A 15,745-nucleotide genomic window follows, 5' to 3' on the forward strand; every position below is an offset into this window, starting at 1 on the left:
AGGATGAGAGAAATAGAGAGAGAGAGAGAGAGAGAGAGAGAGAGAGAGAGAAAGAGAGAGAGAGGAAGAGAGAGAGAGAGAGAGAGAGAGAGAGAGAGAGAGAGAGAGAGAGCATATTTGATCATCTTCCAGGGAGCTCTCAGTTCCTCTGAACGGAAATGAACTCTCTGTGGACGTTCACTACTAATGCGACTCACGCTGCACTGACCACATGACCACCGGCTCTCAATGTAAAGCTTCACACTACTGTAAATCCCCCCAAAAACAAAAAATGATGAATGAAATGAAATACAGTGATTTATCAAAAAAAAAAAAAAAAAAAAAAATGACCCATGATCTGTGATGGAAACATTTTCCACCAGCTCCGTTCAAACCCACAGAGAATCAGTCTGCTCTGTAATCAACAGGCATTTCCTTCCTCTATATCACATCCATTTATACAGATCTTGTGAAATATGCTCACTAATATTTGAGCAGGGTTTTGGTTTTTAAAGAATGTCATTCATTCATCGTGCGCAAGGATAATGTTACAGTAAATACCAATATTTCAAATTCTTGCACAAGCTCCGCAGAGAGAGAAAGAGAGAAAGAGAAGGAGAGAGAGAGAGACGTGGAACATCTGGACACTGCTGGCTGGTTGGACAGCTCCTCGTCTCATTAGCAGAGAAGCAGCTCTGAAGACATGTTAGTTCATGGGAAACAGATCCGAGGTCTGAATCAGAACCAGCTCCTCCTTCTCCACCCTCCATCACCAACCGTCCACTTCACTCTGGGATGGATTCTGTTGTAATTTGAGGTTTTTTTTGCCTTGTGGCCTGGAGGTTTTCTAGGGTCCGACCATGAATCACAGCTGGAAGACTAATTTTCATTTATTAATGATAGGAAACCTCGGTCGGACCGGCTGCAGTTTAACAACATGAGTAACAGACGAGCTGTTGGCAGCTGTTGGCAGCTGTTTCTATTACAGAGTATATCACTGTGAAAATACACAAATCCACCTGCTGTGTCCGGTCTCTGTTATATACTACAGTACATGTAAAGATATGGAGCACATCACAAAAAACAACAACGATAAACTCACTTTTCAAACAGTTTTCATGCATTTTTTTAATGTATAATGTTTAAATCTGAGCAATGTGACTCAGACTTTGTTAAATTAAACTTAACAACAACGTAAAACTGAGGTGTTTTTGCTCAGTTGTCATGTGATCACTGAGATATCGAACAGTAGAAAGTGAAACTGCAGCAGAAACATGCCGATTATTCCATTACAGATGTTTTTTTGTGCTGTTCTAAGACGAAATCACCGGACACATGCAAGCCTTTATTTATTCAGGCCAGAGCACCACAGGGTTGATGGAAGTTGTAAACTTGCTGCTTCTTCTTGTTTTTCGGATAGATTTTAATCCTGTAGAGTCATCGAACCACTGCCTTCCTGTTTCTACTATCACGCAGAGTTTTTTAGAGGATCCAAACACTCGACGACGACGGCAGAGGAAGTGTGTGTGTGCAGGAAATTAAGGTTTCACCAGATGAGCACAGATCCTGCCTCTAGAAATACAGGAGTGACAGAGGAATGCACTCACTGACGACTGAGTGTACGTAGATGAAGTGTGGGGATCTACATGAACTCCTGAATGGAGGTGGTTTTAGGAGAAGAGAAACGACATCACTCTGCAAAGAGCGAGAGAGAGGGAGAGAGAGGACTAATAATAAAACTTCTCCAAATGTGGAGTACGTCCACTGAGGATCTGTGGCTTCTTACATAATGATGTCACCGTTTCATTTCCTGCTGCAGATATAAAAAAAAAAACAACACAGGGAGGAGCAGCAGGAGACTGGAGCACGGCAGCTCCCAGCTCCCATAAATCCACCTTAATGGACAAGTCTGTCTTTAAGTGCAAGGCCAAACAGGAGCGGCCTGTTTGCCAGCTCTCTGTGTGTTGGTCAGTACGTTCCTCAGTAGCCTACTAGTTAATATAACACAGACTTTTGGTGTTTCCTTTTGTTAATTTCTTATCAGCTCACCAACATCTGGTCAACGTAAAAAAAAAATGCACATAAAGGCATCGAGAACAGGCAGCACCACACAAACGCTTTCCTTAGACACTCTGAGCGAAGTCATGACATCATGTTTGGCTTACAGTAAGTCTTAGTTATGTCCTGTTCTGGCCTGAATTTGGACGGCAGCAGAGAAAACAGGGCCGTGTGCAGAGGAAGTAAGCAACAATGGAATGAGGGGAGGGGACCATCGCAAGATCACAAACATGTCGAGGGAAGAAAGTTGGCAGGGAGGAAATTGGAAGAGGATGAATAGTGCGCAAGGTTGAAAAAATGCGAGGGATTACATAAATCAGGCAAGAAGGAGTGAGAGAGAGAGAGAGAGAGCAAGAGAAAGAGGGAGGAGGAAGAGAAGGAGGAGGAGGAGGAGGAGGAGAAGTAAATGGAGGAGACAGACAACTGGAAAGAGCAAAGAGAAGAGAGTGAGAAGAGGAATCAGACACGAGTCTGATCACAGCAGGTGTTTGTACATGTCGAACTGACGAGTGTTAGAAACAAGGTGATGAAGGATGGAGAGAGAGAGAGAAGGAGAGAGAGAGAAGCCTCCTGTTGTCGTCTTCTTCCTCTCCTCCATCCATTATTAACTGTTGATTACTCTGAAAACTTCATCTGAACCCTGTTTCCTCCACAGACTCAGACTCATCCTGTGGTTTGAGTTGAGTTGAGTTGAGTTATTTGCACTTTATATAAAAACAATGAGAAAAATAAAAAGTTTATACATTGTGCCGGAGAGGTTGGAAGCCAAAAAAGGCTCGTAAAGATACTTCCCCTGTATAAAACAACAGCGGTCGTCTTCAGTGCCAGGATTAAAGAGGAACTATGTAAGATTTTTACCTTAATTAAACAGCTTCGGAGTTATTGTGATGGTTAAATGACTTGTAACGGGGAGAATAGAGGCTCTCTGTCTTCCACCTAGCGTCTCTTGGTCGAAAACCAACCTTGTAAGATCAGCACCTCCGACCCGGTGTCTCCGGCCAGACCTCGTCTCGCGAGAAACATAAACTGTTTTGCGGCACTATGACACAAACACGCCCAGTAATCTGTAATCTCTGGTTAACGTTACCTTTCTCGGTAGATATTGCTCCACAGATTGTGTTCTCGCTGGCTTTGTTGAAAACAAATGCACATGGCCAGGAGAGGAGGGAGGAGGGTTAGCGGTGAGTTTTTACAATGGTGAAAATATGCACTTCGCAAACTGTAGGGGGAGCTCTGTAGAGAAAAAGAAGCAACCAAAACAGAGAAAAAGTGACCGGACATGCATAGTTCCACTTAAAATGATGATTAAAGTTTATTTTCCATCAAGTTGTCAGATTTTTTCTACACATTCTTTACATTTTGAGTAACTTATTGTAGCTCCTGCCATGCGATCAACATATTCATTCACAGCTTTTATGTTGTGTCTTATTTCTGTATTTCTTTCCTCTCATCCGTGCTCCAGGCTGCTGAGTACAACGTCTTTGAGGGCATGGAGCTGCGTGGAGCTCCGCTCGTGGTGATCTGTCAGGGGAAGATCGTCCTGGAGGACGGGAACCTGCACGTCACCTCCGGGGTCGGACGCTTCATCCCCTGCTCCCCCTACCCTGACTTCGCCTACAAGCGAGTTAAAGCCAGGAAGCAGGTAAATCAAGGCTTACATACAGTATACAGGTCAACACATCAACACCTGTACAACTTTATTTAATCTGCTGAACATACAAAGACAAAGAAACAGCACCAAAGATGTTTCCTACTGTAAATGAAAACCAATGATGATAAAACAATGTGATAGAGCGTAATCGCTGCTGCTGCTGCTGCTGCTGCTGCTGATAATCACACAGTGACTCACAGAGCAGATTAGGAGGAAACAGTAGAAGATGTGAGGGAAGAGTTAATGTCTGTTGGACTGTTACAGTAGGGAGTCAGAGGGAGTTTAGGCCGAGATAGAAGTGACAGATGATGGAGAGAATGGGAGAGAAAGGGAGGGAGGGAGAGGAGGTGGAGGCGGTGGCGGTGGGGGTGAGATGGGATGTGGGGGAGGCCGAGCTCAGCCAAAGGGCGACGGCTGAACGTCGGAGGTCCACCACGCAGCCAGGGTGGTCGTGGCTTTGTGTCTTCAATGGTTTGAAAAAGGATACAGTGAGTCTGGATCTGGATGAGTTTCCTCAAAGACCTACCACACACACACACACACACACACACACACACACACACACACACACACACACACACACGCAGGACGAGAGTTACCAGAGTCCACAGCTTAAATGAGCCCCATACTTAAAATTAAATGTGGTTTTTGCAAGACTCAAAGCTCCGTCGGCACGTTGCCCTCATTACAGGAGAGGCCACAGGGGTTAATACTCCTTAATGCCTCCAACTGATGCGTCACAGAGTTAATATTTAGACCTGATACCACCCTCTTGCTCATTTCTGTGGAAACGGGGGCAAACAACTGATCCTGGCTCCGTCCAAAAGTAACTAAACAAAACAAAAAACATGTGCCAGTGACTCCCAAAGATCGACAATTAATGTGCTGTGGTTTGTTTGTTTAATCCAAAGTGTAAGTGCTTGTTTGGCAACACGAGAGTGAAGACAGGAAGTTCCCGTCTTTATTGCTTTGGTCATATTTAGCACACGGACGTAAGAGCGATATCAATCTGCTCATGTCCCCGCTGGCAGGAAAACAGACTCTATTGTTCCTCTAGTTTCAATAAAACGGAGAAACTGTTGAGAGACAGCTCAGACAAATAACAGATCAGCTGTTGCAAAACCTAAGAAAAGACTTAAAAGATCATCATACAGTAGTAGTATTCCTATAAATTACCCAGAGTGCTGTTGGGTCGTTGGTTAGTGTCTGAGCCTCATGAGAAGGACAGAAATGAGAGGGGATGTGAAGCCGCTCCAGAGGATTAAGAATTCATTAGAAATATAAAATGACCCCGTTTGACCATCTCATTTATTGCGGCGTAAAGTGAAAGCAGACGCCGCTGCTCTGCCATCTTTCTTATAGCTCCAGAAATGTCATTGTTCAACAGTTTCCTAATCTGCTGCTGCTGCTGCTGCTGATGATGATGATGATGATGAGAACATGGAGCTGTAGTAACAACGCGCTGTTTATCTTGGTAGCGATCACTGTCAGGCTTCCTCCACACACACATGTGTCGTTTTAACTCTTGACAGAGCTTCAAAGCCTCCACTGACTCACACACACCGAGGTTTCAACTTACTCCAAAACCTGCTAATACTGTACTTAGTTACCTTGTATGATTTTCTGCTCCAGTCGGTAAAAAACTTGACTTCCTTGTGTGTATTTTGTGTGTGTCTGTGTCTGTGTGTGTGTGGTTGTGTAAATCTGGAGCTGGTTCCTGGCTCTCTGAAACATGCATCTATTATTCAGACACAAACAATTACACAAACAACCATGTAATGCTAAACAGGTGTGGAGTCTTGATACCAAACACCACATCGTCTCTCTTGAGTTCTGACCCTCTTCTTTCTGCTTCCACACCTCATTACGTGTCTTTTTCTAACCTCCACCTCTGTCCTGCAGCTGGCCGTCCTGAGGGCGGTACCCAGGGGAATGTACGACGGCCCGGTGTCTGAGTTCTCCATGTCCCGCGGTGGCACCCCCTCGGCCTCGGCGCGCACCTCCCCCACCAAACAGCCCGTCAGAAACCTGCACCACCAGTCTGGATTTAGTCTAGCAGGTAACCCTGCACCATGCGGTGAGCTCAGCTTCTTTATACAATCACCTGCTCCTTCGTCATCTGTTGTTGCTCTGCAGTGATATTTAGCCCTACAATGTAAGAAAAGAGCATCAGGGGGAAACGTGCATGTGCATCAGTGGATCCACCGTCACGTCCACCTTTTATCTGCATGAGTGATGCATTCACAGTCCTCTGACCAGTAGGAAAACCCATCAGTCCTGTTTGAAATGTTACGATGAGGTTCACATTACAACATGTACTTGTCTGCAGGACATCATAGCAGTTTGTTCAGTGGTTGTACAGTGTTTACATCTCATTAACTTCACTTTAAGACTCTTTAAGTTTTAATGATCCACAGTAAATTAAGTTAAATTAATGTCCACTCAGTTCAAATTGGCTGTTTTTTTTTCTTTCTGTTTTTGTTTTAGTGTGGTTTGACATAAATTAAAACCACTCACACTGTACTGTTGAACCACACTCAGCTATGATGTGAACTAATATATATTTGTATAAGACTTATAATTCAAATTATGAGTCCAGTACGTTTGTATATGCCTGTATTGTGCACATTGTATTAAGCATATGATGGTTTCTATTATCCTGCATTCCTGCATGTATTTTTAGATGACTGGTACTTTATTTACAGCATGCACACAGATGTATTTTGCACTGTTCAATAACTCATTTAATCTTTCTTAATCAAATCAGTCATTGTTTTTAATGACTCATTTCCAACGAATGCATCTTAAATCCCTTTGTCTCACTCAGAATCACTCACACTCACACTCACAAGTATAAGTTACTCTGAGGACTCTTTAGGACACTGACACTTCAGACTACGGTACAGCCTCCTACAGTACAGTAGTTCTCTCCACAGATGCACTTTTACTCTACGTCACGCTGGAACATTTAGTCTTGGCACAAGGCCGGAAAATGTCCAATGTACAGTGTTTCACGTTAGACACAGTCCATAACATGAGAGAGCACGGCACGATGATGCGTTCGCGCTGAACATCTGCTCCGTCCTGCAGAGCTGCTGAGTGACACTGTGATTACGCCCATATGTAAAAGGTCAGCACAGGATTAGCTCAAGATTTAGAAAACAAATGTGAGAAACTGTTTTTGTGTGCGGCTACCAGACCAAGGTGAAACCAGGCACTCCGCACAGTCACAGTCAGTGTTTCCACAAGTTTTATAATCAAACAGAGCAACAGTAGCTATTAGCGTGTCACTCTGTCCTCCTCCTCCTCCTCCTTCCTCCGACGGGCTAAATGTGTCCATGTGTAACTTTAAAGGAGAGTAACCTTGTTTAACCTGGAGACGCTGCAGCTGTATCCCGACTCGATGAATACACAAACTATTTTTAATAGTTGATAAGTCTTTTTCTTTTTTTCTTTTTTTGAGGGAACAGTTTACAGAACGGTGTTTAGCCTTTGGCCGTATTGAGAAACCTGTTTTTACAAGCGAGAGGCTGATGTGTGATACCTCATCGATGAAAAAAGACGGTGACCTCCGCTGGAAAGAATTTCAACATTCGACTACATGAAGTTACTGTAAAGGGAGGAGGGGTGGATGTGTGTGTGTGAGGAGTGCTCCCTGTTTCCCAGGCCTTGTAATAGGTAGATGTTTAAGCATGTGCATATTAGTGCACACTCTCAGATTGAGTCAGTCTCCTGTCTTATTTTTAGTTTTCCCAGGGTCACCACCTGCAGAGTTGATTTACTCGTCTGGAGCGGAGATGTGAAGGACCGTTTGCTTAGATGCCGTGTATCATAGTCTGACCTCACTCCACACTTTCCATTTATATACCCACTGATAATTTGTTGCAGCAGACGCGCTGGCTCATCCTTTTGGAAAACACACTGCTGCTTTATGTCAGACTCTGGACTCTTTTGTTAATGTTTCAGCAGCGCTCGTACAGAGCACGGGCTGCTGTATGCGATTTGCATTCCTTTTGTCATCTCAGTGACATACGCCATCTGTCATAGACAATAATAACGTGCCCTCAGCGCCTGGAAAGTAATAACGTGAGTGTGCGATAGCAATTTATCGTGGTGACAAGTTTCTAGAGGAGCACAAAGGGATTATATCTCATGATCATTATCAGTGTAGTCCCTCAGATCTCATATATTATTTATTTTTTTTAAGTTTGGAGATACATTTTCACCCCTGCACAGAAGATCTTTGTTTGTAATGCATCCTGCTGTTATTCTGGTCACCAGCATGAGATGAGTTCAGTCTTCTCTCTCTCCGCCTTTCTGCCCTTTTTCCTTGTAAACTCGCTCATTCTTTCTCTTTTTTTCTCTCTTTCTCAGGTCCCCCCACCCCAGATGACATCCCTATCAGGCCCGCTGGCCGGCGTATCGTAGTGCCCCCTGGTGGTCGTTCCAACATCACATCCCTGAGTTAAACAGCACCAGGAGGAGGAGGAGGGAGGAGGAGGAGGGGATGCATCCAGAAAAAGGGCAGCGGCCAGAGCGCAGGGTGGATGGATGGAGGGAGGGAGGGTGGGGAGGGATAGAGGGAGGGAAGGAGGAGATGCAGAGGACCACGATTAGTTAAAAGTTAAAAAAGAGCAAAACACTGAATCCTCATGCCTTACCTGTCACAATGCTACCTTGCTCAGATGAGAAAAGTATCTCTTTTCCTGGTTGAAATTCAGACCAGTGTGGAGGATTTAAAAAAAAAAAAATCCTCCAAAACTATAAAATCACCAAAGGTCAACACACACTCAATCACACATCACCCGTCTCAGCCTCACTTCTTCTCAGTACAGGATTTCACGACACTAACTTAACGGTGAAAACGTGTCCACTTGGTGCTTTGGTCATCATGGTAAACTACAGTAAACCACAGTAAACGTGCATGCCATCACATTCAACAGAACAGATAAAGAAAAACAAAGTGTGCTCTCATAGGAAAATGGATACTGCTTTTCTCAGAATGAAGCTATGGTTCTTTCATCCTGTTTGGCTTTTCAATGTCACCCTCTCTTTTCAGTAGCCTGCTTTCTCCATAGTCAGCAAGACATAACACTAGGTCCCACATTAGCCATGTATTATCATGCAGTTGTTTAGCTCTAGGTGGCATTGTATATACAGTAGATGTAATGTAGCTTTGTGAATGATGTTGTTGCAGCCAGTTCGGGTTCACTGGACCAAGTTAAGAAAAAAAGAAAAAAACCAAGGTGTTTTATCAGATCTCAGAGCAGGAGCGCTGTCGGAGACATGGAGCTGCATGGACCACATTCACATGGGTGACGTGATCCATGTTCCCTTTGCCCCCCTCCTCTGAGGCGCCTGATGAATACCATCCCCATGATGTACTGATTACATAACTATTGATGTTAAAAAAGGAAGACAGACACATCTGCATAAGAAAAGATTTTGAGAAGACAAAAGAATAAAAAAAAAATACATATTAGAAAGGGTTCTACTATTCTTTATCCCAAAAGGTTTATGTTAGTTTCTTATTTTCTTGCACCCAATCATGGCTGTATTAAAAAAAAAAAAAAAGAACAGCGTAAGGATCCGTCCTTTGCATTTGCTACTATCTTATTGCCTGCTTCTGTCATCTGATTTCATCCTGAAAAGGACAATAGAGGGGGAAAAAAAAGAAGAACAAATGAATAAACTCGACAGTTCCTTGTAGACCAATCATAGCTTGTGAAGAAGAGCTTTGCTAATGAGGCTAATGACAAAAAAACAAAAACAGATGCAATGAAATGACTAAAGTAACAAAAAAATCTGCATTCAGATAACAGCACTTCACCTCTGGCTTTACTTTTTTCATTCTTGACAAACTGGGCTCCCATTTTTACGTAGGACGAGAATAAAAACCATCGTTCACCTCTTCGCCCCGACATCGCCATCGAAACACACAGTCCTCCTGACCAATACTTAATTCAACACCAACCTGAATATATGAGCTGAAACACTCTGATCTGATTGTGTCGGGGGAAAGGGAGGGGGCTCAGAGCTCTTTTTTTAATGTCTCTGCTGTTTTCTGATAAGGCAGAGGATTGCGGTGCAGCGAGGGAAGATTTTATTTTGTTGCTGTCCCACTGTGGGGGAGGGAGGGAGGGATGGAAGGAAGGGAGCGAGGGAAGGAAGGAAGGAAGGAAGGAAGGAGGTGGCCTTTTTATTTGGCAGTGGCAGACTCTGAGGCAGGCACAAGTGGTGGTTTGTTGTATTTATGTTAGTTTGACAACCTTTGTTATTGTTTTTATGTTGTTTCTTTTTTACTGTTGTATCAAAACCCAGAAATGGCAGGTCAAAAATAAGGTGTGTTGTGGAGGTATGATTTGTTTCCTGAATAAACATGAGTTGCAACTGACTGACTGAGATCTCTTTTGTTATTTATGTAGAACAAGACATGTGCATCAGAGGTTGGAATAGAAATACCCGTTTAAAACATAATAATTTAAAATTATAATAAAGCTTTTATCGGTACACTGTTTGGTATAGTAGATGCAGATAACATTTGTATGAATTGTCATTATTGTTTCTCTACAGACCATAAATGACATACAGTATGTGGTATTTCATCGCATTTTTAGCTTATCAGGAACTACATCTTTGTGTATGAACCACTTACCTCCCCAGACAATGACTCATGGGCTGTGACGGCAGTTTACAGTGAATGAGTAACATGTATAATCTAAGCAACACTGGATGAGTTTATATTGTTTCAACACCAGATCCAGATCCAGCAACACTGAACACTTTTACTGGAGTGATTCAGTCTGAGATGTCAGGTCTGTTACAGCTCTAATAACCTTGTAAAGAAAGAAAAAAAAAGACAAGATGTGGGAAAATAAAGTTTACGCTGCTGCAGTGGCTGGATGGTGTTTGATTACTGTTTCTTTTAGACTTGATTTTAAAGTTCCCTTAAAGCTCTTAAGCATCTTCATACATCTTTTTTTTAAGATCCTTTCAACCACAAAAAGCCCTGCGATCCTCTAGTGCTGGTGTTTTGATTGGGCCCAAAATCTGAAACTGCACAAACAAAACTTTTATTTCTCTATTCATAGTGTAGTTCTATGTAAAGTTGTTGTTATGATTATTGAAATTTAAATTTCATCTCTTGTATCATTTGTTTTTCCTTTTCTCTTGAAAATGTGTCATATAGCCTACGGACTTGTCACAAGAATTTGGAAGATGACTTTCTCATCAATAATATTCTCATCCTGGGTAAATTTTATAGCCTATGCACAAGTGCAAATTTATACAATCGACCCCTTGGTTTCCTACATGTTTTATAACGAATTTCTTCATTTCATAAAAGCCCTCAATCTTCTGAAAAAGAAAAATGCCATTAAACTGTTTAGTGTTACTGATAGGTATGATTTACAAAAGAAACCCTAGACTTTGTTTTATTTATTTAATAACTTTATACACAGTGACGGCTGGTATAAATGGGCTAGCAGAGCTAAGCCTTCCCTGTATTATACAACAAAAGATTAGAAAGTTATTGTCTACACATAACATACAGAACCAAATACAGTAGTTTCAAGGAAAACACAGGATATCTCAAAACATGAACTCACGATGGGCGGGGCTAAACGGTCGCCACTTAACTAAACCCCGCCCCCTTCTGTCAGCTGCTGCTAGTTACCATGCCAACTATTGGGCCACATCCTGATTGCGGTAAATGCTTGAGTTTTGAAAAATGATTCCTTATTAATTAATTCCTTAGTTGACAAGTCGTCTACAGTTCACACACCAAATCGGAAGTGCTGATTGGGTGGATATATTATATATTTTACCGAAAAAAAAAAGTAAACCCCAAAAGGTGCTAATTTGCTAACTACAGCAACTAGGCTAACAACGTGGTTAGCACCAGGTTAGCACACACCTGCTCACTTCAAGGTAACTTTCAGTCTTCAATATCCGTTGTATATCACTGACAACACAACATTACGGCCACTTGTCAAACCTTTTACAACTGTGTATAAGTTACAGTGTTGTGCATTGTGTCGCTTTAGATAGGCTAAAGTTTGGATGGTTTAGTTAACTTAGCTGCTAACTTTAGCCTCCCCCCAGGCATGTTGTGCTAACCTGGAAGCAGATTCATACTGTATTATTTCAACCAATTGAATGCCTTTTATTTTTGTGCTTTGTTGACAAATTCACATAATGTTTGAAATACACGTAATCAGTAGCTTAAGCCTTTTATTTTGAAGCAGGTACATCTGACTTAGGTACAGCAGGTTTACATAAGCAGGTGTTTTTGTCATTTTTCAGGGAGAAAAAAAATGAAAATACATCAGGCTGGGCATGTGCTGTAGACTTCACAAAGGTAAGTCAGTCTCCTCAAATGTACTGTTAATAAAGGACAGTAAATCTGAGATTATTTTATTTCTTTTGCCAATTAACTATTAACTATTAGTTGATGCACAATAATCTTGTACACTCTATCAGTTTATGTTGATGGATTCAAATTTAATGAAAAAGGAAATACAATCACCTTGCTGTTACCACCAGCAATTTGTTTTCAATTTATTTTCATCACATTTTTAGTGTTTTTGTTAGTTTCATAATGTTTTAATATTTTATCTTGCTTTTTATTTTTTTATTTTTTTTATTTATTTTAGCATTTCTTTGTTCTGTCAAGCACTTTTGCAATATCATCAACTCTGGTTCTGTATAAATTTGGCATTGTACTAGGAACACCACTTGTTATGAAAAATAAATTAGCTATAAACTCATGACACTCTCATTGTGAGGTAGTTTGAGAAAAAAGTAAACAAATAAAAAAGAAAAAATCTGGATATCCTGCAGGCAAGCTGTAATGTAAACTGACAAAAGCTTCCACTGTTGAGTTTCTTATTACACAAACCCAATCTCGCTGTGCGGTCCAGCAGTAAAACTGCTGCAAGGTCCCACATGCGTCGTTATAATGGTGAGTAAATGTCCCATGACATCACAGTAATCATGTCAGGTGACTGAAATGATGATCGTAAAGTGCAGACTAGGTTTGCACAAAGAGATGAGTCAGCAAGCTTAGACTAAACTGTGTGTGTTGGTTGTCTGATGGTGTTGTAACTTTTAAATAAATGAATTTTTGCTTTTGTGTGTGTGCGGGAGTAGCAGTTACATGACAGTAAATATTTTTAATATTTATGTGATTCACCAGGGTTTGCTGATTTTTTTATCTGTGGTGATATCAGACAGTGACTGTGAGAACATTTTATCTGCTAAAAAAAAAAATCCCCCTCAGACCAGCCATTAATGTGTAAAAGTGCTGCCTCGGCAAAGTGGAGAATGAAGGAGAGAGGGGACGGTGCCTTCTAGATGACCTCTGGAGATGCTCGGCTCAAATCTCTAAACTGTGGATGTGTAGAGAAAAGAGAGAGAGAGAGAGAGGCGGAGAAGGAAAAGAACATGGAGCTTTCATGGTGCTTAGCTTTAGTGAATTAAAAAACTGTCTCAACTTAGATTGAGATCACGTGAAGATAAACTGTTAAGTTGAACATGAGGAAAATGCTTTTTATTTAATTTTTGCACATGTCATCTTGCATAATTCAAAATGAATTTAGTACATTTGCTGCCACAATTAAATTTTTTGCATGTTAGCCTATAGCCTCTGCAGGTTACTAACTGTACTTCTAGTCTGGTAACACTAGGGGGCGACATTGTATTTTGAATAGCGGAAAGAAATCCCATAGTCACACATAACAGTATGTGTCCAGCTTTAATTTATGGTTGATAAAAACCTCAATGTATGACTAATCCTATTTTCTCCTTTTTATATGCTTTCAGTATTCTCGATGTGATAAAAAGCGTTTATTACCAATTTTATTCTTATGCCATGTTTTACTTGTCATTCATGATCAGTTGAATATGTTAATGTGGAGTGAAAATAAAGCATGAGGCAGTCGGGTTGGTTCAGAAAAAGAAAGTCATTATTTAAGGCACACCTTAATAGTTTGCAACTCCATCACATTTGAATACAATAAACACACAGTGACAACTGAGGGACAACAAAACCTTAATAGGGATGAAATTCTCTAGCAGTGTGGAACAAATCTATTCCCAGATTGAATTGAAATGTTTTGCTGATTATTTCATACCTCAAATCTGCAACATCAGGTGATAACCACTCACTAAAATGATGTAATAAACCCAACTAACATGGTGCTCCTATAAACAAATTAAGATGATTATTCTCAGATTTTATTCACTAAGGGGTTTATCCATGGTTTTCCATCTAGCTAACTGTCCCACTATATCTTACAGCTTCTACAGGAAACCACCTTTTGGATCTGTAAAATTACATCAGTGACAACAACAACAGCAACAACAATAACAACAACAACACAAAGGTAAGTCAAAACATTGTACCAGGTTTCAATAGAAAAGTGCCAACAGTTTTGAATTGAAAATGTCTTTAAATATAATTACAAGTGTTCATAGACTTGGAAAGGATCGAGTCATACTGCAGATCAGATAGATTCAAGGTCAATAGAGTGACTAGGCATTAGTATAAATCACATTTAGCTACTGATTGTGAAAAAAAGCTCAGGTTTTTACTACTTCCATCATGTACAGTTTAAGGGGATCAGCTGTGTGCCATATCTACGGTGTATAAGGCGTCACTGTACCTGCTTCAGAGGCGGGTGCAGCTCCTCTGAAGCAATTCTCCTCCTGAAATCCTCTAAATTTCACAGTATTGATCAGGGGTGTGTTGTGTTGCCTTTCCTGGTATTTATTTATTCCCTTCAGTATTTTCATGTTGAGTGTGAAAAGTTGTGAAAATCAATATTGAGTTTTTATTCCTGGCTGTGCTGGATCTCAGATTTCTCTTGAACGCTGCACACGACTGTTGTTGCAGAAGCAGACTTGCAAATGCATTATTCCTCCTTGGGTGCAATTAATTGATTGGGAAAACCCATTTTTCCAGACTTATCTGGTGGCACAGATGTGACTGTGTTCAACACAACAGAGGAAAGACATTAAGAAAAAAAAATTATTTGACACAAAAAAAAATTCGATGCAAACAGTCACTGAAAGATGAATCTTATCTAGGACTCGGCTTAATCATCCTCGTCTATAAAACCGTCCCTAAGGGAGTTAAAGTGTTCACTCACAGTTTAAGATTTTTTTGTCTCTTTGTGCATAAATGCTACAGTTGATGAAGAAGCATGTGCAAAGCAAGGTTCAGTGCAGAACATATAACATCTACCATCTATTTTTTTCTATGTATTCATAGTTTTAAACCCAAGAAGACCCAGCTGGTCACCTGCAGATTGAGGCAAACCTCCGTCCAAATTGCCATCCGTAGTTTAGTCGAAGCTTTCAGCCGCAGAAATTCAGCATTTTCTCTATAGTAGGTTAAAGCAGATAGGAGTAAAGAAATCTTGGGAGCTTGTTTTGCCTATATCTGCTGCTGAGAAGCTGGTTCATTGGTACCAAATGTTGCAGTCCTACCATCTTTTGTTAGCTTGACACTATAGTAAAGCTAAGCAATAATGACCGTTAACAACCATGTGTTTGCTGCTGTGATAATAAAGTGAGCCATTCGCGCCCAAGAAGCCTACAGTTCAGCTCTTTAAATTTCTATCGTAGAGGAATCTGTGGTTGCTGCTGTGGTAAAAACAAAAGGCCTCGTTTTACCTTGTTAAACCTCTCCAGTGTAATGTGTTGTATACTCTTAAGTGTCGTGCTCGTCTCTCCAGTCTCTCGTACAGTAGATCACATGAAACAAAGTGTTCATCATCCACCCCAGTGTGGAGTGCGTTGTTGTCAACCTTGACTCCCTTGTGCTGTGTCCTTCGCTGTGGAACTGGAGAACTTGCTGCTGCGTTTAAGTAACTGTGATTAAGCAGAAAACAGCCACGCTCCACATCGCAAACAGCTCTCAGACCTTTTATTTCCCAGCTTGAGCAGGTGTGTGGCACAGTCTCCTTTTTGTTGTTGGCAGGGAAGTTGATCTCCCTTCCCCTTCTTTTTTTTTTTTTCACTTCAGCACACTGCCCCAGAGTAGAGAGGGTGAGC

General features: G+C 41.2%; 1 protein-coding gene across 2 annotated transcripts in view; it reads left to right on the forward strand.

The window, feature by feature from the left end:
* The window catches only part of dpysl3 (dihydropyrimidinase like 3), a 37,002-nt gene extending 28,760 nt beyond the window's left edge, over positions 1-8,242 (forward strand). The window contains exons 12-14 of one of the 2 annotated variants that reach the window (XM_083986127.1): positions 3,500-3,679; positions 5,591-5,747; positions 8,063-8,242. In XM_083986127.1, coding sequence (XP_083842253.1) covers positions 3,500-3,679; positions 5,591-5,747; positions 8,063-8,157 — 432 coding nt within the window. In that variant the 3' untranslated portion in view covers positions 8,158-8,242. Of the gene's footprint in view, positions 1-3,499; positions 3,680-5,590; positions 5,766-8,062 lie in introns of both variants that reach the window. The other variant, XM_083986126.1, reaches the window with a different exon arrangement.
* The last annotated feature ends 7,503 nt before the right edge of the window (positions 8,243-15,745 follow it).

This window comes from Trachurus trachurus, assembly GCF_905171665.1.
Source record: "Trachurus trachurus genome assembly, chromosome: 14".
Taxonomy (NCBI): Eukaryota; Metazoa; Chordata; class Actinopteri; order Carangiformes; family Carangidae; genus Trachurus; species Trachurus trachurus.